Source organism: Danio aesculapii, chromosome 9 (genome assembly GCF_903798145.1).
Source record: "Danio aesculapii chromosome 9, fDanAes4.1, whole genome shotgun sequence".
NCBI classification, from domain to species: domain Eukaryota; kingdom Metazoa; phylum Chordata; class Actinopteri; order Cypriniformes; family Danionidae; genus Danio; species Danio aesculapii.
Genome location: NC_079443.1, coordinates 37,354,900 through 37,379,899, shown reverse-complemented (window position 1 = coordinate 37,379,899; position 25,000 = coordinate 37,354,900). Strand labels below are relative to the sequence as shown.

The following is a 25,000-nucleotide window of genomic DNA, read 5'->3' as shown; positions in this document are numbered from 1 at the left end:
TATATGTATTTATTTGGTTGCTATCAACATCTTGTGAAAATCTCAAGTCAACAGCACCTTTAGAAATAAGTTTTCTGAGAAAAATGGTGACGTGTTGAATACGTATTTCTCCCACGTAAATATGTAAATATACTTGTATAATCTACAGTTACAAATATTTATCTTAAATATTATTTAATTATTGCATATCTTCGTAATAAATATAATATTATTGCATATTCTGAAATAATGTTTTTTAAAATTACTGATTAGAAAATTGAATAATTATAGATATAAATATTAGATAAAATAAATATATAATGGCCAACACATTCGAGGCAATTGTTTTAAAGAGAACACCTGACTGTCTCTTTTATCTATAAAACAGACATTTATCCCCATAGACATGATACTGTATATGTCATTCCTACACATTATTCATTCGCCTATTTTTTTAAACAGAAGGCATCTACCAAACTGAGTGCGACAATTTGCTTGGACTAATGGATGTGTCTGGCTGATACTGCGATAAAACATAGTTTAGCACTACAGCACCGTCGTGCAACTCAAAAGGATTTCTCCCCCTGTGTATTCCATTCAAACTCTCTAAAAAGTTTCTAAAAAGATCTCAGAGGGTGTTGATGATCACAAGAGAAAGAACGCAGCATTTAGACTCAGAAAGAGATAAACGGCTGTCATTTCTTTTAAAAATGCCTTCATTCAGGCTAGTCAGGATTCCGTTTTTGTGGGAGTCTCAGCACGAAAACAACAACAACTAAAAAAAAAAAGGATGACAATCGCACAGCGAAGAGCGAGAGCGAAATTGATGGCCTGGGCTCTCTTTGCAGTCTTTAGTCTTCCTGAACACCGCTGCTACAATTTAGGTTCACTGGGCGCAAGGCGTCTCATTAAAAAGCCCATGGAACAGAGTGCTCTGCCTGTCCTTGCACTCTCATGAATAAATGGGACAAACTCACTCCTGAATTCCTATTCTAAGCTCGCAGGGAATATTACCACAGCGCTCCTTTTAGCAGCTAATAACTAGAATAATCACGCTGCCCTTCTCTCCTTTGAGGACTCTTTGTGTTCCTTATTTCTCCCGAATCGTTTCCGCAATCGGGAAGCTGACGTGAGGGATCTGCCACCCCCTTGTTTCAACCGCGACTTTGTGGTGTCAATGCTAAACAAAACTCATGTAAAGCAGATTTGAGCAAGGGCGTTCGAGATTGTGGGATGCTGGGTAAATCACAGAATACTAATGACACTCCTGACTGTGGGAGTCGTAGCACAATCCTGCCGGCAGACGCTGTCGGAAAAGACGAGTAAATATTTTGCTCTGGGAAGAGTAAAGCTGAGATGTGTTCAGAGTGTTTTCCTAAAATATTGTGGCTTGCGTGACAGGATTTAGATCATCAAAGGCCTTGTCAAAGAGGGAAATCTGGCTGCATGCATTTTTCAACTCACCCCATTAGTGGATCCAGAGCGATTGCTTTGGGGTTCAGCAGGTCGAGGTCTATCACTGTAACGCAGGTGTCTCCCAGTTGGTTGCAAACAAATATCCTGTCGCTCGCTTGATCTACGAAGTAAAAGTTCCCGGTGAGCCAGTCAAAAGTTAATTGATCCACGTCTGGAAAACAAGCGAAGCAATAAATATCATGTGTCAGTTTACACAAAACAAATTGATTATACTGTTAAATTGATATTGTTTATGGTGTGTTTATGATTTTTAATTGAAAATCCTTGCTATCAAATTGTAATAATTCACACATAAAAAACTAAAGTAATTTATAGTAATTACTACATTGTTTTTGAACCATAATTTAGTAATGTATTTGAATTAAATTTTTATTGAATCATTGTACTTTAAACCTTTGTGTTAATCCTAGAGTTGCTATGTTAACAAAACAACTATAGTACTATAAGCAATTGACTCAATAGTGTTGCATTTTACAATTATAGGATATATTATGCTACAATACAGCACAGTTTGCTGTAGTAAAAAAAAAGTATACTACAGTGTTCATTAAAGTTTATAATTTCACTATAAAATCACTATAGCATTATTAACAACGTTTTGAAATACTTATATAAACAATATGATACACTTTACTATAGTATGTTTAAAAACACTATACACTCTCAGAAAATAAGGTACACGGTGGTACAAATAATGTTTCTTAAGGAACAGTTTTGTACCTTTGTAAAAGTTGTACCTTCTATGGTACAGAAAAGACCTCTTATGATAATGTTCTGTATCTTTTATGGTACAATTGAAATGAAGGTACACAATTGTTCTCATAAAAAAAGGTAGAAAAGTGTTGGACAACTCCTTTATTACAATATTTATTAAAATAAATATTACTGCAAAGGCAAAGTGATTTTATTAAAAATGTCCATAATAAAACATGAATCATCTTTTAAAAGTATATGTTTAAAGAAACTCATAAACATTTGTTATTAAGTTCTTTAATACAAAACAACTGGTAAAGCATAAAACTACAGGTGTGGTAAAATAAACATTTTAGGCATTTTTAATAAACATTTGGTAAACTATTACTGATAAATACATTTTCCTTATTGATATTTGCACCTTTTGGCATTTGCTTTCCACTACGCAAAGCTGAGCTGGCAAAAGTCCTGTATATGCATTGTTCAGGCAGACATTTTAGTATTGTAAAGTTAATCAAACATTGTGCATATCTCGGTACTATACTTCTGCATAATTCTATTTCTATTTTAAAATTAAGTAAATTAAATGAACTTTTAAGTGATTACAAAGGTATTGCGTAAAAATTTAAGAATTTTTTTCTGTACATGGAATATTGTACATGGAAGAATGTATTTCTGTAACATTGTTGTGAAGTGTTTTGAAATGTTTAGCAAAAAATAGATCTTTTGATTTATGTTAAAGTATTTTTTATTCTTTATTGTAAATGGAAAATTTACACAAAAAGAAACTTTTTAAAACGTATTTGACGTTTTATATTTACTGAAAATAAATTGACACATTTTGCATATAGCAAAATGCCTTTAAATAGTTCTTGAAGGAACACATTTGAAACTGTTAAAGTATCTTGTCATTGTAGTGGTACCTTCATGGATCAGATTTGAACATTTAATGAAGGTACAATATTGTATTTGCAGGTTTTAAAAATCAAAGGTACATTTTGGTTTCCCATGGTACAAACCATGCCCTTAAAGGTACAAACTGCAATGGTACAAATTTGTTTCTTTGTCTTAAGGTGCAATTCGGTTCCATAAAAAGGTACTGCCCCAGTGACAAGGGTTTGTACCTTTTTTGGTCCAACATTGTACCATTTTTTTTTCTGAGAGTGTAGCATATACTATAAACTACTATAGTATTTTTTAGTTGGATTACTAAAATCAGCCTTATTCATGAAATTCCATTTACATATGCACATACATATATTTCTTTTACTTTAATTAGGGATTCTCCAGTCAGCTGATGATAAACTTAAAAGACTCTTTAAAGGGGTCATGAACTGTGAAACAAGAACTCCCTTAATCTTTTGACATAAAAGAGGTCAAAGTACTATAAAAAACATCTTGTACGTTTCTGAGTTCAAAACATTCTCGTTACTCTACAAATAGCTTGTATTGAAGGCAGTCTGCCCAAACGACAGGAAATGGAATGTTCTAAGCACCACCTTCACAGAAGGTCAACACCTACAAAACTGTTAGCCAATCAGAGCAGTGGGAGTTTACTTCTGAGACTACAAACAGAACATTCCTATGAGGGGTCAAAAACAGCACAGAAAATAGTCAAATTACTAACAAGTGATGTTTCACTGCAACTAATGTGATAATATTATATCCAAAAAAAGTGCAAATTATATATGATAAAGTTCATGACCCCTTTAAGTTTGCTGATTTCACAAACCAATCACAATTTAATGTACAAATATAAAACATGAATACCATTGTAGGAAAGTAAAAGAGCTTTAGGCAAAAATATGCCACCAAAACTGACAAAATTATGCCATTGATTCCAGATAAGGGGGGCAAAAAGACATTTACACTGCTAAACTAAATCATTAGGGCTGTCATGATTGAAGTCCAATGTGAAAATGACTGAAACGTCCATTTTGACTTTACATTTAAACCTGTGCATGCATGTTGCAAGCAAGATTCAGAACCATTTCACAAGTTTCTTTAAGAGTTGGTCATTTGGGGAGCCTTGGTATTTTTTATGTATATTTTACAATGTATGGTAAAGACAATGCCCTGACCTTAATGATGGATGGCAATTTTGCAGGTTGAAATATTTTTTCACTCGTATTTTGACATTTTATTATTTGAAACATCAAAAAAATCATCCATGAAATTATTAATATGTTTTCTGCATATAATATCTATTTTATAAATGAAATGTGAACACCAAAATGGGCCATCTCACCTTTGATCGATGTGTTAAATGATTTAAAACAGATTGATACATTAAAAATGTACATTATTTACACTCACAGGACACTTTATTGGGTACACCTGTCCAACTGCTTGATAACACAAATTTCTAATCACCCAATCACATGGCAGCAATTTAGCACATGGCAGCATTTAGGCATGTAGACATGGTCGAGACGGTCTGCTGCAGTTCAAACCGAGCATCAGAATAAGGGGAAGAAATGCGATTTAAGTGACTTTGAACGTGGCATGGTTGTTGGTGCCAGACTGGCTGGTCTGAGTATTTCAGAAACTGCTGATCTACTGGCATTTTTTCGCACAACCATATTTAAATTTTCCGGGTTTACAGAGAACGGTCAGAAAAAGAGAAATATGCAGTGAGCAGAAATGTATGCCAGTTCTGCGGGCGCAAATGTCTTGTTGATGCCAGTTGTCAGAGGAGAATGGTCAGACTGGTTCGAACTGATAGAAAGGCAACAGTAACTAAAATAACCACTCGTTACAACTCAGGTATGCAGAAGAGCATCTCTGAATGCACAACACGTCCAACCTTGAGGCAGATGAGCTACAGCAGCAGAAGACCACACCAGGTGCCACTCCTGTGAGCTAAGAACAGGAAATCGAGGCTGCAATATGCTGCAACATTCGGATGGTAGGGTCAGAATTTGCCATCAACATCATGAAAGCATGGATTCATCCTGCCAATTGTGCATAGTGTCAATGCCACAGCATACCTGCATATTGTTGCTGAACATGTCCATCTCTTTATGACCACAGTGTACCCATCTTCTAAAGGCTACTTCCAGTGGGATAACAAGCCATGTCACAAAGCGTGAATCATCTCGGACTGGTTTCTTGAACATGACAATGAGTTCACTGTACTCAAATGGCCTCCACAGTCACCAGATTTCAATCCAATAGAGCACTTTTGGGATATGGTGGAACAGGAGATTCGCATCATGAATGTGCAGCCGAACAAATCTGCAGCATCTGCGTGACGCTATTATGTCAATATGGACCAAAGTCTCTGAGAAATATTTCCAGTACTTTGTTGAATCTATGCCACAAAGGATTAAGGCAGTTTTAAAGGCTAAAGGGGGTCCAGGTACTAGTAAGGTGTACCTAATAAAGCATCATTGATTTTAATTTTAGATTTATAAAAAGTTGTACCATGTCAAATAAAACATAAGCCAACTGCACAGTTAAACAAACTGTTTTTTTATTAACATGAAAAATGTATGCCACCGAACAAAACAAAAAGTGCCCCATAAAGTAAGTCATATTAGAAAGTTATTTATTTTCCCAACATTATAAACTTGGGCTCCATTAGTCCTTAATGCACTGCCTCAGACTTTAAATTTGCTGCATCTGAAATGCTTAGCTTTATATCATAAAGAAATTCTTGGTTTAGAGGCTATTATTTGGATCAATACTCCCAAATGAGTACATGTTCTTATTCTCTAATTCAAGACTGAAAACTAATGGACTAATTATTAAATGTGTAATACATCATTTTCAATTTGAGACCTTTTAATGAATACTTAATGGAATATACGGAAGGAAGAGCTACACAAAAGTGCATAAAACGATTCATGTAGCGATAAATAAATGATAAGCTCTGTTAGCATCCACTCAGCTTGCATAGATAAGCATTACTCAGTTAAGCAGAACTCAGTATTACACTAAAAGTTTTGTTCAGAACGAGAGGATGAGAAAAATCTCATGAGAAAAATCACAAAAGTTTTAACATCAATTTTAAGCACCTACTTTTAGGACCAATTGTGAATTTCTAATTTATAGTATCCAAATTAAACATAATTTTGTTTTTACTGTGTAAACCACTTCAACGGATGTAAACTGATGGCATTTCTTACAAATTTATTTAATAAATTATTTGTCATTTTTTTCAAACTTTGGTCCCACTTTATATTAAGTGTCATTTATACCTGTGACTACACACTGGTAAATGGTATTTACTTGTGTAAAACTGGTGTAACTACACACACGTAACAATCCACTGAATAGTATGTGTAAGTTCTAATGTATAACAGGACATTGGTAACAACACAAAGAAAGTATGCATCTGTAACACGAATTATGTAATGCTAGTGCATTGTGTAACAACAATAAGTACTTGCAGGTGTTTTCCCACTTCCACACCTGTTTGCATACCATGTACTTCTGAAGATTGTATTAGAATAAGAATGGCAGAACTAATGACACATTAGAAGGTTTTATCTAATATGATACCAGTGCTCCACTCAATGTATAGTGAAAAATGGTCACAAATCATTGTATAACTTGCAAAAATATCTTCTATGCTACACTATATCAATAGTGTACCTACATGGTAAATCCTCAGGAACGGTTCACTTAATATAGAATGATATTTAATATAGATATGTGTAATATATAAAACTTAAGCCTCTGTGCAACTCTTACAGGGTAACTCCTTAGGAACTGTCCACCCAATGTGTAAATACTGTATGTGGGTAAAGTGTTTAAAAATTCACAAAATACTGTGTAATATACAGAATAATTACCAATCTTTTGTGCAACTTTTTTTTAATAACAGTGTTACAAACTACTTACACATCTAGTTACAATGTAAGTTCACAGGTATAAGCGACAATATAAAGTGGGACCAAAACTTTTCTTGGCATAAAATATAGAAAACAAATGTTCTTCAGAACAATTTCCTCAGAAATTAGGAGTTAAGAAATCAATATTTAGTGTAAAAACAAACAAAAAAATATTATTATTCTGTTATTCTGAAAAATTTTCATTTTCAAAAAATATATAATAATAATTAAATTATTTTATCATACATCATAAAATTGTACCCATACAACTTATTTTTCTTTACAAAAGAAAAATCCAACTTTTTTTCTTTTTCTTCACCCAATATTTCGAACTCTGAATGCTTAATATTGATATATTGACATTTTCTGCAAACAGGTGCACTGAAATGTTACTAAAAAACTTTATATTATAATTCTTTTTATAATATTAGTGTAAATTTTGGTGAATAATTGTGGGAAATTTCTACCATCATTACAAAAAAATAAGTGAAAGTATTAAATATATTATGAAACGCAGATCTTCAAACTTCAAGGAAGCAATTAAAAAAGGGTTTACATCCTCTATATTTTCTGTAAATGCCCAGTATAATCTGTGCATATTAATATTATTTCATTATGAAACATAATAAATTGATTTTGAATAAAATAATAAATTGACATTGATTTTGTATCATTTAATTCAAATACATTAAATCAGAACTCCTGTTTCAACTGAATTGGAATTTAAATGTCTGATAAAATTCTGAATCGCATACAACTATACATTCTGTCATCTAGCATCACCCATAAATAAAATGAATGCATCAATAGTTTTATTTCAGCATGATAATTGTGTAAGCAGGAGTTTTCAACAGCAATCATACCGTGAAGATTCTGGACGGTTTTGACTTCCTGCTCTTTAGTGAAGCCACTTGCTTTCTTCATCCTGGCGCAGCGCAGTTGTCCGGAGGACTCTGAGGATGTGACCCAGCATACTGATTCCTCTTTATGGTTGAAATCCAAGCCATGAGTCCCATTCGAGTCCAGTTGTTTGAGGGTTTGCAGGCGGGATCCATTTAGGGCTGTGATTATAATATTATCCGAGCCTCCAATCAGCAGCGCGGCAGGACTTTCGCCGGGCTCTGGAAAGGATGGATAGGAAAAGAGTGAGAAGACAGCTTGAGGCCAGGCATTTTCCTGGGCATTCCGGGCTTTCAGGAGAACAGGATAATACGGGCTTCTGCAGAGGCCACGGGTAATTGAGAAACACGTCTCTCAGGACAGAAACCCATTTTCAAATCACAGCAGTCAGTAGGATATTTCTGTTCTTGTTCAGTTTCGCAATGTATTTCAAAGGTGAAGGTGGTCATTATACTCACACTGTACAATTATTTTTGGATCATTAAAAAAAAAAAAAAAACAGCTGACAAAAATGTTTTCCTTTTCGTCTAACTAAGATAACAAGCCTAAAATAACAAAACAATATACAAATTAAAATATATGTTTATATACATTGATTATATACATTTATATACATTACAGTGGTTGCCATCAATGACATTAGTCTCCATCAATGACATCAGTCAACATTGATGACTAGAGATTAGACTTCAATGTCACCAATGTTTACATACATACAAATGACAAGAACACAGAACATTTTGTCTAAATTCACTTCTTTTAAAACAGAGTAAAATATATCTAAATGAAAATGATTAAAATACAAACTATTAACTGTTAATAAAACTTTAAATGTAAATAATTTCAACTATTAAAACAGTTACATTTAAATTGTCAGTCAATACTAATATAAATCTTAATTTAATGATTATTAATTTCTCTGGATTTACAATTTATGTGTTTGGGATTTTTTATTTTAATTTTTTTTGCTTAAAACATTAATTGCTCAAAATAAAAATAACTTCTTGTTTATAGTTACTTTATATTTCTTAGTCATATTTAAACAACACAATAGCAATAATTTACCTTTAGAAGTTAATGAACTGATATTTAATAGAATTAGTTTTTCAGGCCATTTTCATTTCCTAAATCTAATTAATGACTAAAACGAATGAACGAAACAACCGAACTAACAAATGAGCAGGTGACTGAACAAACGCGAATGAACGAACAAACAGATGAGTGAGCAAGCAAACAAACAAGCGAAAAAAACGAGGGAACAAACGAGCAAACGAATGAATGAACGAGCGAACAAACAAACGAGGGAAGGAGTGAACGATTGAAGGAGCGAATGAGCGAACAAGCAAACAAACAAACAAACAAACAAGCGAATGAACAAACAAAAGAACAAATGAATGAGCAAACGCATGAACGAACAAATCAATGAAATTATAATGAAAGGTGAATGTTTTCTGCTGTGGCAATCCCTGATAAATAAGCTGAAGGAAAGTGAGATTATTAAAGTCTTTATCAGTTCTCAAAAATCCATTTATTTCAGAAAAGTTTGTCTCTCAAAGATATTGAGAGAGGATCATGAATGGATTCAGACTAAACCATACAGCTCTGCCTCTCTTTCCTATAGGGACCAGAAAAAAATTGAGGCGGTTTGCTTGGGAGATTCTGCTACAGTCCTTATATCAGTGTTGCAGTGCCAAGGGACAGAAATAATGGAGCTATTGGTGGAAGATAAGCCAGACATTGAGGATTAAGTGGAGGCTGAGTTTTATGAAGAGCGGGGCCTGAAGGACAGCTATTCTCTGTCTTTATCAGCCATGCCGGTGATTACTAGCCTAATGGCACCTGCCTGTGAGAGTTTCTCCCCACCAGCCCCAAATCCAATCAAGTTTATCATTAAATCGGCTGCTTTGTAATAAGGGGGTTTTGTAGGGAAAACACTGACTACAAATCCAAATGGATTGTAATCCCTTTTGTAGATTGGTCATTTGTTTGGGCTCAGGTAATTGCAGTCGTTTTAATAAAAAGCACGATTCAATCCCAGTGTTCAATGGCTCGTTTTTCTAAAGCTTTGAGAATTATTATAAAACAGGGAGAAAATGTGCTGCATATATTTGAATCTCCCTAGCTTAATGTGTTAGAAAATGTTTAAAAATATTAGAGCAGGAATGGCAAACACATCTACAGTCTATTGGTAAGACATTTGTGGAAGAGTGGATCAGGAATCAAGCATCATTATTTTCTGTCTTCCCAGGAACATTTCAGGTAGCTAAAATTGGATTGACTGCTGTGCTTAGCAAAACAGTAGATAGTAATGGGGAACATAGTCAGAATGTTGGCTAATGCTCATAAAAATACAAAAATAAAAATAATAAAAAAGTAGTAATGCTTTCACAGGAACAGTACCTTTTTTTAGAGCTAGTTTGTATTATTTTATATTTAATGTGTTCTTAAGTTAACAATAATATAAAATGAGGCACAAAGAGGCTATAGATGAGTAAAACGGCTTCAAATGTGCCCTTTTTGAAAAGGTGCTGCCCCGGTGTACCTTTTTGTTTGAGAGTGTATAATAAACAAAACATGATCATTGGTGTGAATGCTAAAATAGGCATTGTTATAACCACCTGCACTATATTCACATCGTTGGAGCTAATTGGCCTTCACGGTTTCTTTTGTCAGTGATTAGCATTTGAATTTCATCCATTTTAATCATTAAAGTGTTGCAAACATCAGTTGAATGTGCTGTCATATTGACTGCGAATGGACATTTCCAGCTTTCAAGACCCATAGTGTAATTTGGTTGTTGTAAACAAATCATTGCACATAGTGAGTATTAGTCATGAATTAGGTATTAAAGTGTATTATCTATGGAAGTCTCAAAAAATGCCTTATGCACACTTAAAATAAAAGCTTACAGAAGCTACATTTTTGGGAGAACCATCCTCAAAAAAAAAAAAAAACATTGTCAGACATTCAGCTTTATCTTTCTGGTGTTTCCATGCCACTATCCTGATAGTACATCAAATTTTCCCTTTAATGAATTTTATTTAAACTAATCGCAATTGACTTTCACCTATATTTTACTATATTCTTTACCACTTAGAGTTATTTGAGTTATTAGCCAATGTCTAGTTTCAAACAAAACCAGACTTGTGAACATATCAGGGTTTAAGAGCTACAGACATTTTTATATTATAAGTCATTTTCCAGAAAATGGGCGACGCAGTGACGCAGTAGGTAGTGCTGTCGCCTCACAGCAAGAAGGTCACTGGTTCGAGCCTCGGCTGGGTCAGTTGACATTTCTGTGTGGAGTTTGCATGTTCTCCCTGCGTTTGCGTGGGTTTCCTCTGGGTGCTCCGAATTCCTCCACATTCCAAAAACATGCTGTACAGGCGAATTAGGTAGGCTAAATTGTCCGTAGTGTTTGTGTGTGAATGAGTGTGTGTGAATGTTTCCCAGAGATGGGTTGCGGCTGGAAGGGCATCTGCTGCGTAAAATATGTGCTGGATAAGTTGCCGGTTCATTCTGCTGTGGCGACCCCAGATTAATAAAGGGACCAAGCCGAAAAGAAAACGAATGAATGAATTTTTTGGAAAATGCTCAAAAATGGGGTGCAGGTTAAAAGGTTAAAAATATATGTCCTTGCATTTATGTCTACGTACAAATGGTTCAACCATGTTTTGTATTATTATAAATGAATTAATAATTAATTTGTATATTCATTTAGCCTCTTTCTAATGTGAGACTGACTGCTAATTGCCTCATTCTGATTGGTTGATGAAAATAATTATTTTCAGATAAACCAGCTTTTTATTTAGTGGCTAATTTGTAAAATCTCATTCGTATTTTGTATTTAAATATCTCATCCTCCATAATGGTTGGGTTTGGATATGTTTTCATGTAAATTCAATTAAATTAATTCACACTACAGTAATTAGCCATTTTTTTTCAGCAACACATAAAATAGTTCAGATTTCTCATGAGATCAGGCTGGATAAATGCACAGCTAAAGTAGTTCCACGAAGTCTTGACCAAATTGCAGTTCCATACCACTACGCAAAACATTTAATCTCAAAATCTACAGTACAAATAAACATCAAATCAATGTTTTGGATTAGATGAATAATACACAAGAAAGATGAAACAAGAATAACTTGCATGAACTATCCACTAGATCAGTGGTTCTCAAACTGGGGGTTGCGACCCCTGTGGGGGTCGCAGAATAATTTCAAGGGGTCGCGAGAGTGATTTAAAAATTGTGTAATTTTCAGTTATTATAATAAATATTTTTCAGTATTACAAGTGAAAGCTAATATTTTCAGATTTTGAAAAAGATATTACTCATAAATTCATAAAGTATTTAGGACACATTCAGGCAGGACGCATCTTTGTACTTGAAACGCAGCGTTCAGGAACAGTTTAAAACTTGTCATGTCAACTTGCCGCAGTAAACAAAGCCCGCAACGCTTGCCCCGCCTTCGCGCTCTTTTTATTGGCCCACTGCTCTAAGAACTGAACACGAATGGATTGGCTAAAATCAGCTGTCAATCACTCAGTCAACACCTCTTGTCTTCAGATGACAGGAGCTACAACCGCGAAAATGTAAAGCGCGGAAGATGAGAGAATGAAAACAACACTGACAGTTTTTGTCTTAGAAACACCTAAAGCTACAAATAATGGCACATCTGATTACTGATCATGTGGGGAATGTTAATCCACCATCTACATTTTTTGAAGAGTGGATAAAAGACTTCCGCTGGCTTTAAGTCCATTATGAAAATAACTAAAGCATTCACTGTAAAGTCTAAGGGACGGAATTTTCAGGTAACTGTTTGCCACATCTACACATTTTAAGCACGAGAGGTTCTGTTCAATCCTTCATTTAATCGACAGATGCTGTCAGCCATACAAGTGTCAGCAATATGTAAAATTTAACACTACGTACACCATCGCAAAAGGGCTTGCATTGGCTAAGATTAAACTAATATTGCAGCTCATAAAAAGATGTATTTTATTAAGAGGTATTGCTATTAAAATGACATATGCAAATAATAAGGTACATGTCAAAAGCATCAGTGCAATATCAGACACCACCTGTGAGAACACAGCACAGTTATCGTTAACAGATTCATTAATGAATTCATGTGCATGCAGGGCCGGTGAACGGCTTGTCCGTGATATCTTTTGATCACTCAATTATGTTATAAAAATGTATTTTCTTGAGATAACGGGACTTCGTTGAGACATATTTTCCTCACGCATGCATATAAATTTTTTTGCTTGTTAGTTTTGATTATTGTTGATTTTCAAATGCAATAAATCTGTTTATAAAACTTGTAGCAACAGTGCAATAATTGGTGGAAGCCACTAAATTTTGGCTGGTGCGCCTACATTTTTAAAGTTAGGAGCACCTGTACTACTAAGCAAAAATGTTAATTTCGAACCCTGTAATGTATAGTAAATATAGTTAAAATATTGTGAACAGCTTAAAAAAGGTTATTTTTATTGTTTGTATATGCTCTGGTGGTGGGGGTCACGAGTTCTTGACGATCTTACATTGGGGGTCGCTGGTTTAAAAGTTTGAGAACCACTGCTCTAGATTACAAGGAAGTCACAAAACAATATGTCTCTTTTGTTCTGAGAATGCATTAATACATTTCTTCTAAGATTTGTAAAACTTTATACCTAGTTATTCATAGAACATTCTCAGTGTAACAGTATCCATACTGTTTGCAAAATGACAAAATGCAAGGTTTCCTTAATGTTTTTTTTTCTTCTAATTTTTGCACAACCAAGAAAAAAGGATAATAAATTAAAAGCCTTGCCCCAAGCCTTGTGACCTAAAAAAAAGATGCGTCCTTGTATTTATATTGGTGCGGTGCACACATATTTTAAATGAAATGGAGATTACGCCACTGTACACTGGTTGGGAAATAGCTTTGAGGCAGCTGCACACCTTGCTGCTGGATGCAGGACCTGTCCCGCGTTTAATCAATGTGACTGCTTTCCTATGAGGAATAAACTGAATATCATTACCCATAAACTTAACTGAACTCAGTGCTCACCCACATTAATATTAATTTAGCAGAAAGAGGTTGTTGCTCTGGGATAACTATGGGGTTTCCATTAGATGTAGAAGCTCATGCATATAAATTTCAAGGCGTCTACTTTCCCGGGCCATCTGACGGAGGTCAGCAGAGGATGACATGGCCATTACAAAAGTGAATTTTTTAATAAGATTCTTAAAAAACAAGAATAAATATACTGCAAAATAATTTTAAGAGAAAATTTTTCCTATCAATCCCGAAGTTGTGGTTTGTTTAGCATGTTTTATTCTAGTTTTTCATTTTGATGGACTTTTTCATTTACTTGTTAATTAATTATGTATGCTATGCACTATTGATCAAAGCTTTTAAATGGTTAGGATTTTGAATGCTTTTGAAAGTAGTCTCTCATGTTCACCAAGACTGTATTTATGTGATGGGAAATACAGTAAAAACAGTAATGTTGTAATATACAGTTGAAGTCAGAATTATTAGCCCCCCTTTGATTTTTTTTCTTTTTTTAAATATTTTCTAAATTATGTTTAACAGAGCAGGGAAATGTTCACAGTATGTCTGATAATATTTTTTCTTCTGGAGAAATGTTTATTTGTTCTATTTCAGCTAGAATAAAAGCAGTTTGAAAATTTTTTAAAACCAATTTAAGGTCAAAATTATTAGCGCCTTTATCCCATATTTTTTTTCGATAGTCTACAGAATAAACCATCGTTATACAATAACTTACCGAATTAGCCTAACCTGCCTAGTTAACCTAATTAACCTAGTTAAGCCTTTAAATGTCACTTTAAGCTGTATAGAAGTGTCTTGAAAAATATCTAGTAAAATATTATTTACTGTCATCATGGAAAAGATAAAATAAATCAGTTATTAGAAATGAGTTATTAAAACTATTATGTTTAGAAATGTGTTAAAAATCTTTTCTCTGTTAAACAATAAATTGGGGAAAAAAATAAACAAGGGGGCTAATAATTCTGACTTCAACTGTATATATGATGCTTAGGTGCATAATGAAACATTTCTTCCTATTATTATTCATTTATATAAAAAACATTTAATTTTCCCCATATTTTTCCCCACAAAATGTTTTGACGAATATAAAGTTAAATTTACATTACCATAGAATTATTATTGACTAGGCCCACACGCAATCTGTGCGTGCAGAAATCCACAGATTTGCACAGATTTTTCGCCCATCACTGAGTCTATTTATTTACTTGTGTAAACGCGTGTAAATTTATATTTATTCAGATTTTAAATTCACTTCACTAATATTTTTGTGATATAAGAATTGTAATATTAAAATGTTCATGATTTATTTACAATATAGTTCGTAACGTAATATTTTCTGTCTTTTAGTAGATATATTATATGAGAGACTTGCTTTGTTTACCAAATACAGTAAGTGGATTCAATTGAATTTTCATTGTAAACATTAAATAAAAATAAAAAATGTATTGTTTTTTATTTCATATAGTAAGTTTTTAGTTATGACACTCCCAAAAATATTCTGCATAAATCCACAGATTTTTTTTTTACAAAATTAGGAAGTGAAAAAAAAAATAGAAATATCAAAAAATGTCTGCAGATACTGTCTGGTCCTATTGAGGCGATTGTGCCATCCACTGCGCCACCGTGCTGCCTCCCCTATTAATGACTTAAACATATTAAATGACAGACTTGAAGTAAATCAAAAAAGAAAGAAAAATATGGAATAATAATGAAAATGTTTTAATAGACAGACAGACAGACACACAGACAGACAGACAGACAGACAGACAGACAGACAGACAGACAGACAGACAGACAGACAGACAGACTTGTCTGTATATACCAGGATTTTAAAATTAATACAAAACTGTGAAAATGTGTTTTTAATTTATTGATTTATTTGTACATTTAATTTCAGATAACGCAGAATCTAATCATCATAGCTCATTTCTCAAGCATGGATTATAACGTGCTTTTTCAAGGTCAGAAAATTGCGGCTTAAAGCAGAGCAGTGCAGCTGTAAGTTAATTTCATTCATATCACACAGAGTCATAATCCACCTTGTTTCAAGTCGCTGCACTCTTGCGAAAGAACAATATCAGGACGTGCCAACATTTGAGACGGCTTATGCAGATCGGCGGTCATTAATTTGCTCTGCTCTTACCGTGTTTGGCGATGCAGGAGCGTCTGTTGGGCTGCAGGCTGAACCCATCTGTACAGCTGCAGCGAAATGACCCGTAGGTGTTCATGCAGGTCTGGCTGCACGTCCCATACATGGCGCATTCATCATGATCTGTACACAGAGGAAGAGTCATTTATGACAAATTAGGTGTGCTCAAACATGACCCAAATACATAAAATCCACTTAATGTGGCCTCTCGGTGGCTTCTCCCTGTGCCACCTCATATCTCCGGGCAAGTCCTGTCTTGCATCGCTCTCTAGAGATCTGCCTGTTTAAGCTAATGGTCCAGTGGTGAGTTACTGATTTGTCTTGGTTGATTTTCCAGAAGAACCTTTCTTCCATGATTTTTATTTCATTTTATTTAATAAGAAACAGACACTCTTTTTCAAATAAATGGTTAGTAAAAAGAGAATCTAACCTTTAGAAAATAGGAATAGAAAAAATATATATATTTAAATTTTTTTGTTTATATGGTACCAATATTGTACAAACTATATTACCTACTAAAATTAAGACGATTTTAATTAAATATTTCATTGTCATTGTAAGAAACCCTATAGAACACCTCTGGAGCATCCAGAAAAGGAAGGTGGAGGAGCACAAGAAGTCAAATGTCCACCACTTCCGCGATATTGTGATAGAGGAGTGAAAGAGGATTCCAGTGGGAACCTGTGAAGCTCTGGTCAACTCCATGCCCAAGAGAATTAAAGCCTTGCTGGAAAATGATGGTGGCCACACAAAATATTGACATTTCACATTTTCACTTAGGAGCGTACTCACTTTTGTTGCCAGGATTATTTTTTTTGTTGCCATAATTTTAGTTATTTTGAGGGGACAATAAATTTACACTGCTATACAAACTTTACACTGACTACTTTCATTGTGTCAAAGAGTCATTTCTGCAGTGTTGTCCTATGAAAAGATATAAATAAATATTTGCATAAATTTGAGGGGTGTACTCTTGTGACATGCTGTATAGACAGGTGTCTAAATGATGTCCAATCAAATTAATTTACCACATGTGAACTCCAATTAAGCTGCTGAAATATCTCAAGAATGATCAGTGGAAACAGAATGTACCTGAGCTCAATTTAGAGCTTCATGGCAAAGGCTGTGAATACTTATGTTCATGTGATTTTTCATGGTTTTTTATTTTTAATAAATTTGCAACAATTTCAAAAAATCTTTTTTCACATTGTCATTATGGGGTATTGTGTGTAGATTACTATGAATACTTTCCGGATGCACTGTTTAATACAAATAAATGTTTCTGTCAGTCCTGTTACATTTAGCTTTTTTTTTTTGCATTTGCAAAAGGCATGCATTACACATTTAAGGCTATGACTTGGAAATGATCATTTGACAGAGAAGAAGCTGACAGTGATCAAGGATGCATTCTATTATTGAATTATATGTTTTTATGCTTGTTTTTGTATAATTTTTTTTGAGGACTACAAGCTTAAATTAGGCCGTCATATTTTTTATACGTGAAAATGTAGGTTTCTGGTAGAATGCCCCTTAAATATATAGGTAAATAAATGAAATTATATACATGTAAGACAATTGTTATTTTTAAATTGCACCCTTTCTTTTAAATAAATTATTCATTGCTTAAAAATGTAAGGTATAATTCATCCACAAATGGAAGTTCTGTCACCATTTACTGACCTTTGACTTGTTCCAATCAATTTTTAGCTTTTTTTTTCTAATAAACACAAAGAAAGAGATACTGAAGAATGTTGGAAACCATTAAGCAATGACTTTCATTCTTCAAAATATATATTTTTTGTGTTATCAGAACAAAAAAAAAAAAAAAACACAAACTGGTACGAAACAATTCAAGAGTTAGTTAATGATACCAGAATTTTATGTGAACTATCACTTTTACACTATTTCTAACACTGAAATAAAAGCAAAGCCCCAAATAAATCTACAAAAAGCTGAATTTGTTAAAAAAAATAGAGATCTATTGATTTATTTTCCCTACGACAGGTAATCATTTTCCCTTAAATATTGTTTAACAGGTTCAAAATAACCCCTCCCAGCAAATAATTGTGTGTTTAATGAACATCTAAGGCCCCATTTACACTGCCAGTTAACTGTGACCCAAATCAGATTTGTTGCTCATATGTGACACAGATCGGATCTGTTCTATGACCGTGTAAACACACACAAAAAAATGCATGCATTCAGATATTCAAAGATCTGTTTCAGGCCTCCTTCATATGTGGAAGTAAATCAGATATAAATCGGATATGTGACAATGTGACTATCATGTAAACAGGCAGATCGGATTTATTGAGACATTCAAAATCATTTTAAAGACAATTTATTTTATTGTGACTAGTGTGGTGCATATGCTAGAACCCGCCTTTATGCATGCGCGGCATCGAAAATTGTATAGCAAGTGTAAGACATTAATCGGATATGGGTCACAATTAAAAGCTTGTGTAAACAAACAGGCAAAAAATCCGATATAGGCAACAAATCGCAATTGGGCATCAAGACCTGACAGTGTAAACAGGGCCTAATAAACATCTAAACGTAGACAGCTTGGCTAAAGCAAGAGACATAGACATCTAAGAATAGCCCAAAACTAGACTAGTCGTCAGACAGACAGATTAGACAGACTTTATACGTGTAGTCATTCAATTCTGTTTATTTGATGACTGGTTTTGGCCTATTCTTAGACGTCTATTAGATTTTCACTGACAGCTCAAATTTAGCCTTGTTTTAGCCAAGACGACTATGTTTATAAACGTCTATTGGACGTCTATTAGTTATCTTTTAAAAACAAAAAATACTTGCTGGGTTTCTGCATTTTATGTCAATACCATGATCAGAGCATCAGAATAATGGCAACAAGAAAAAATTGACACCATCATATGCCTAAGGCTCTGAGGGTCTCATTTAGGTCAAACCCGACCAAGAAGTCACTTCGACCTCTATGGAATCGATGCCACGCATCAAATATAGCAGGACGAAGGTGTGAAAAGAAAGACACCCCAGGGAAGGACAACCCATCGCCCGAAGCAGATCATTCATCTGCAATGCCTGCTGTGACCCTGAAAAAGGCCTACCTCTACAGCTACGCCCATCCTCTCCCACCTCGAACCCATCGGCACAGAAGCAGAAAGTGCCGTTTCTGGTCATGATGCATCCGTAACGGCAGTGCAGCTCGTGACAGGCTGACAGGAGTTCTGTGGGAGGAGAGAGAGAAAGAGAAAGAGTTTGAGAGTGAGGGAAAAACATGTAAATTGCTTTTTGATTTCACTCCCTCTAAAAGCCCTTCCTTGCCATCAGCACGAGGATGTGCCAGCGCATACTGACAGTTGTGAGCCAGAGGCGGGGATCAATAGCACTCGGTGCGGGTAGAATCAGAGAGGTGCTCCACACGAGGGAAAAAGAGATGAAATTAGAAGAAATTCTTAACCTTTCTGTTCCAAATTCTATGAGGGAAGAAAAAAGGTTTTGTGTGGAGACCTGCAGCAGCTTTTAGCAATTCTTCCTGCTCTTCAGCCCTCAAAATTCAATCAACCGGCCACAAAAGACCCCGTGCGCAACTGGCTATTAGGTTTTTCATTAATAGTTGCCACATGTAGTGGACCTTTGCTTATTTTTAGCAAGCGGAAAATAGAAGCGGGCTGCTGGCTGTTTGGCATCTTTTATAAAACTTGACTGGTGTCCAATAGGCTTTTTGTAATCGAATATGAAACTGCCGTTACTTATGACAAAAATACTGTTAAAGGACAGACACATAACATGATTGAAATATGCACTACAGGGAGAAAAATCATGGTCTAAATACAACACTTCCTTGTTGTATACACAATCTTTTGGGGGACACACACGGCAATGAAACATCAACTCAGTCACACTAAAAGGCATGTTCCGTTTTTTTCTGAAACAGTTAAATAGGATTGTGAGCTAACAAGCAAGTTTACTTTTTTTATTAATAATAGGGCTGCACAATATTGAAAAAAAACAAAACAATAAAAACTGCCATTATAATAAAGCCACAGCCCTATCACCCTGCAGCCCAAGAGCGGTTACTCACTGAAGCTAAGCAGGGCTGAGACTGGTCAGTACCTGATGGGAGACCACATGGGAAAACTAGGTTGCTGTTGGAAGTGGTGTTAGAGAGGCCAGCAGGGGGTGCTCAACCTGTGGTCTGTATGAGTCCTAATGCCCCAGTAAAAGTGAAGGTGACACTATACTGTGAGTGGGTGCCGTCTTTCAGATGAGATGTTAAACCGAGGTCCTGACTCTCTGTGCTCATTAAAATTCCTATGGCACTTCTTGTAACCCTAGTGTAACCACTTCTTGTAACCAAAGTCCCTTAATCGGCCCTTATGATCATGGCCTCCCAGTCATCCCATCCACTGAATTGGCTGTATCAATGTCTTTTCACTCCACCTATAGCTGGTGTGTGGTGAGCGCACTGGCGCCGCTGTCCTGTGGCTGCCGTCGCATCATCCAAGTGGATGCTGCACACTGGTGGTGGTGTGAAGAGATCTCCCTCATGATTGTGAAGTGCTTTGGGTGTATGGCCAAACACAATAAATGCACTATATGAATACACATTACATAATATTTAGTTTTTTTCTGCATTATATATTGCAATATGAAAACAATTCCACTTGATTAATTGCATACAGTAGCTGTATTTGAAAATAATGTTTTGTATCGTAATGATTCACAACGATTTGGGTAATTTTGTGGGGCAGTGCATCTCCATAAAATATAATAAACAAATAAGAATGTAATGTAATGTGTAATGTAATGTATGAATTTATATAGCACATTTATCGTGTATGGCTATACGCCAAAAGTGCTTCATAATCATGAAGGGGTCTCTCCACATCACCACCAGTGTGCAGCATCCACTTGGATGATACAAAGGCAGCCCCAGGACGATGGCACCAGTGCGCGTCACACACCAGCTATAGGTGGAGTGGAGAGACAGTGATACAGCCAATTTGGTGGATGGGGATGATTCGGGGGCCATGATCGGTAAGGGCCAATTAAGGGAATTTGGCCAGGACACCGGGCTTGCACCCCTTCTCTTTACGAGAATTGCCATGGGATTTTTATTGACCACAGAGAGCCTCGGATTAACGCCCCATCTGAAAGACGACACCCAGTGACAGTATGGTTTCTTCTGCACTTTTACTAGGGCATTAAGACTCAGACCACAGGTTGAGCACCCCCTGCTGGCCTCACTAACACCACCTCCAACAGCAACCTAGTTTTCCCATGTGGTTTCCCATGCAGGTACTGACCAGACTCAGCCCTGCTTAACTTCAGTAAGCAACCGCTCTTTGGCTGCAGGGTGATATGACTGTGGCAGAAGCACTGATAAATACAACAGAACAAAGATCCAAATGAAACCTACAATGCTTTTATGTTCTTTGAGTATTCAGGTGCAGACATTTAAATGTAAAACAACCAGGAGACTATAAAATATGTACAGTTTAAGGCAGAATTATTAGCCCCCCTTTGAATTTTTTTTTTTTTTTAATATTGTTTAATTATGTTTAACAGAGCAAGAAAATGTTCACAGTATGTCTGATAATATTTTTTTCTTCTGGAGAAAGTCTTATTTGTTTAATTATGGCTAGAATAAAAGCAGTTTTTAATTTTAGGTCAATATAAGTCAATAAGGTCAATGTTATTAGCCTCTTTAAGCTATATATTTTTCGATAAGTCTACAAAACAAACCATCATTATACAATAATTGCCTAATTACCCTAACCTGCCTAGTTAACCTAATTAACCTAGTTAGGCCTTTAAATGTCACTTTAAGCTGTATAGAAGTGTCTTGAAAAATATCTAGTCAAATATTATTTACTGTCATCATGGCAAACATAAAATAAATCAGTTATTAGAAATGAGTTAAAAAAACTATTATGTTAAGAAATGTTCTGAAAAAATCGTCTCTCCGTTAAACAGAAAATTGGGAACAAAATAAACAGGGGGGCTAATAATTCAGGCGTGCTAATAATTCTGACTTCAACTATTTATGCAATGCCCAATATATCCCATAGAAAGTAACTTCACACAGTTACATGAAAAAACAAGCTGAGCCATGAAGAACATGTTATTGTAGGAGTAGTTTGTACTCTATGGAGATATTGGAGAAAGTGTGTTTCGGCAGATTTTGTTCAGATCTTTTGATTTAGTTGAACAATCCTATAAGTCCCCTGTAAATATTGTATGATTTATTTTTCTTTGCCACCTTCACCTTTTTGCTGGATTTGTTTTCACTTTGTGCCAAATAAATCACTCTTCACCTTCATTAGAGGCTTCTGTGTCACTTTTGCCTGCCATCTGCCAGTTCAATCCTAACAGATACAGTATATTATCAGAGTACTGAGGGCTAGGCATAGGCCGGTATAAGATTCTGACAGTATGATAACCTTGGATAAAAAGATCACGGTTTTACGGTATTGTGATTACTGCACTAAAATATATATATTTTTTAAATGTCTGGGTTAAAAACTTTTTTTCCCCTTTTGAACACAATATATTTTATTTTGTGAAAGATTTAAAATATTTTAGAGCAGTAAACATGTCAAGCTAAAAAATTCAAATGAATCATTGACTTTTGCTGTCTTCATTAGTTTCAAAAACACAGATTACTTTACAATTTAAACGGCATCTTTGGACATCTATTCTGCTGGAAATACTGTTGTCCTAAAAAACTAAAAACAAAAATGTAAATAAAATATATTACTCATACCTTAGGAACGGTATTACAGAAAAATTTGGCGGTTTTAAAAACCTTGACTTTTTCAAACCGCAGTATACCTTGTAAACGGTTATCATCGCATGCCTACTGAGGGGTTTGACCCACCTAATTAACGCTTGATCCCCCCTAAAGGCTGTCAAAATAGCATGTGTGTGGTGGGTTAGGCCTTTAATTAGTAAGAAATAATTTGCTCTGATCTGTTCCTAATAACATTAATAATTAAAATTCCAGATAATATACACGTAACCACACCATAACGGTTGTGCATTGTGATGCGGGGAAATATTGAGTCTAAAACCAGCATATCTAGAGTATCGATAGACGCAGCAAGTGTTCACTAGACAACTTCCAATAAAGCAAGTATTTGTATTCACACAAAGCCTAAAAGAAAGTCAAATTTGAAGCAACACCTATGCTCGCACATTGGAGTTAAACAGTAAAATAAAAAGGTAAATCTTTCATGCTTATCAATTTATTGTTGCAGGAATGCAAACATGTTTTTGTTTATATTATATGATATATTTATATATTATAATAAACCCATGTATATGCAGATGAAATGACTTGGCCCCACTGTGTTGGTCAACTTTTTTTTTTTTTACATCATGCATTACATGACAAAGCCGCTCTACCAGGATCTGCATGCACCACTGTTATAGGCAGAATGGCACTACATGCATGAAACCGTTATGCTTTACTTATAATAATACCATCTATATGCAGATAAAACAATTTGGTCCCACTATTACACATTCAAGATAGCCGGTGCATGCATTACATGGCAGATCTGCTATGCCAGGATGTGCATACACCACATGCATGAAACTGTTTTTCCTAACTTGTAATAAGCCCATGTACTGTATATGCAGACGTCATGATTTGGTCACACTGAGTTACACATTCAACATACCCTGTCCATGCATTACATGGCAGAGTTGATCTTCATGCACCAGTGTTTAAGGCATAAATGACACTAGATGAACGAAGCTGCTGTTATTAACTTGTAATAAGTCTATGTATATGTAGATTAAATGATTTGGTCCCATTATGCTACACATTCAACATAGCCAGTGAATTCACTGCATGGTGGAACTGTTTTGCCAGGATCTGCATGCACTAGTGTTTTAGGCAGGAATGCCACTATATGAATGAAACTGCTATAATTCACTTGTAATAAGCCCATGGATATGTAGTTAAAATGATTTGGTCACACTATGGTATATGGTCAACTTTTCTGCTACATGCATTACATTGGAGCACTGCTCTGCCAGGATCTGCAGGCACCACTGTATTAGTCAGGAAATATGCATTAAACTATTATAGTTAACATGTAATATGACAATGTACAGTATATGTAGATGATATGATTTGGTCCCAATGTGTCTGAGGTTGTGAAAACAATACAAATGAGTGTTCATTATTGGAAAAAAAAAACACACCCTGTAATTATAACTTGCACTAAAGGGCTGAATGACATTGGAAATATCCGACATTGCAATAATTTTTTTTGCTGCAATATACAGTATATTGTGATGTGAATATCACTTCTCCAGGTGATTTGAACAGCTCTATTTGGAAAGATTTCATTCATTTAAATTGACTTTTCTATCATAAAACTAAATAAAGTACAAGCATATATAAATACGACAGAGGAAAACTAAAAGTTAAATATAAGTGTTTTATCGGTCTAACAGTATTCAAGTACAAAAATTGAATTCTCTAAATATTTTTTCAATAATATTTTATATTGTGTTTAACTTTTAATCTTTCATAAATAATCTAATCCTCAATGTGACTACTGCGGATACACACATTGCGATATCGATGCTCAAACAAAATATTGTTCAGCCCTAATTTGCACCATTTATGTTTTACTGTCTCTAGAGTTCAATTTAGCTGAAACTGGCATCACACTGCATAGATTTTATATTATTTTGTTTATTTATTCATTAGTATTTTTTTCAGTCGGTAGAGGCATGTTTTCTATTGAGCCTGGGAAAAAACAGATCCAATTTAACCTTGAATGACACATGACATTGTTTTTACGTCCTCCTTAGATTCAATGATATGTTTAAATATTGTGTTTTATGGTAAATCTGACACATTTTGCAATACAAATAAGCTTGCAAGGTTGAAA

At 34.9% G+C, this 25,000-nt stretch overlaps 1 protein-coding gene across 1 annotated transcript in view; it reads right to left on the bottom strand.

Annotated features, from left to right (window-relative positions):
- lrp1bb (low density lipoprotein receptor-related protein 1Bb) overlaps window positions 1-25,000 on the bottom strand; it is a 625,723-nt gene that overhangs the window by 367,924 nt on the left and 232,799 nt on the right. The window contains exons 4-7 of the mRNA XM_056465638.1: window positions 19,193-19,312; window positions 16,095-16,223; window positions 7,850-8,107; window positions 1,444-1,606 (exon numbers count right to left, since the gene is read on the bottom strand). Of these exons, the coding sequence (XP_056321613.1) occupies window positions 1,444-1,606; window positions 7,850-8,107; window positions 16,095-16,223; window positions 19,193-19,312 (670 nt within the window). The remainder of the gene's footprint in view (window positions 1-1,443; window positions 1,607-7,849; window positions 8,108-16,094; window positions 16,224-19,192; window positions 19,313-25,000) is intronic.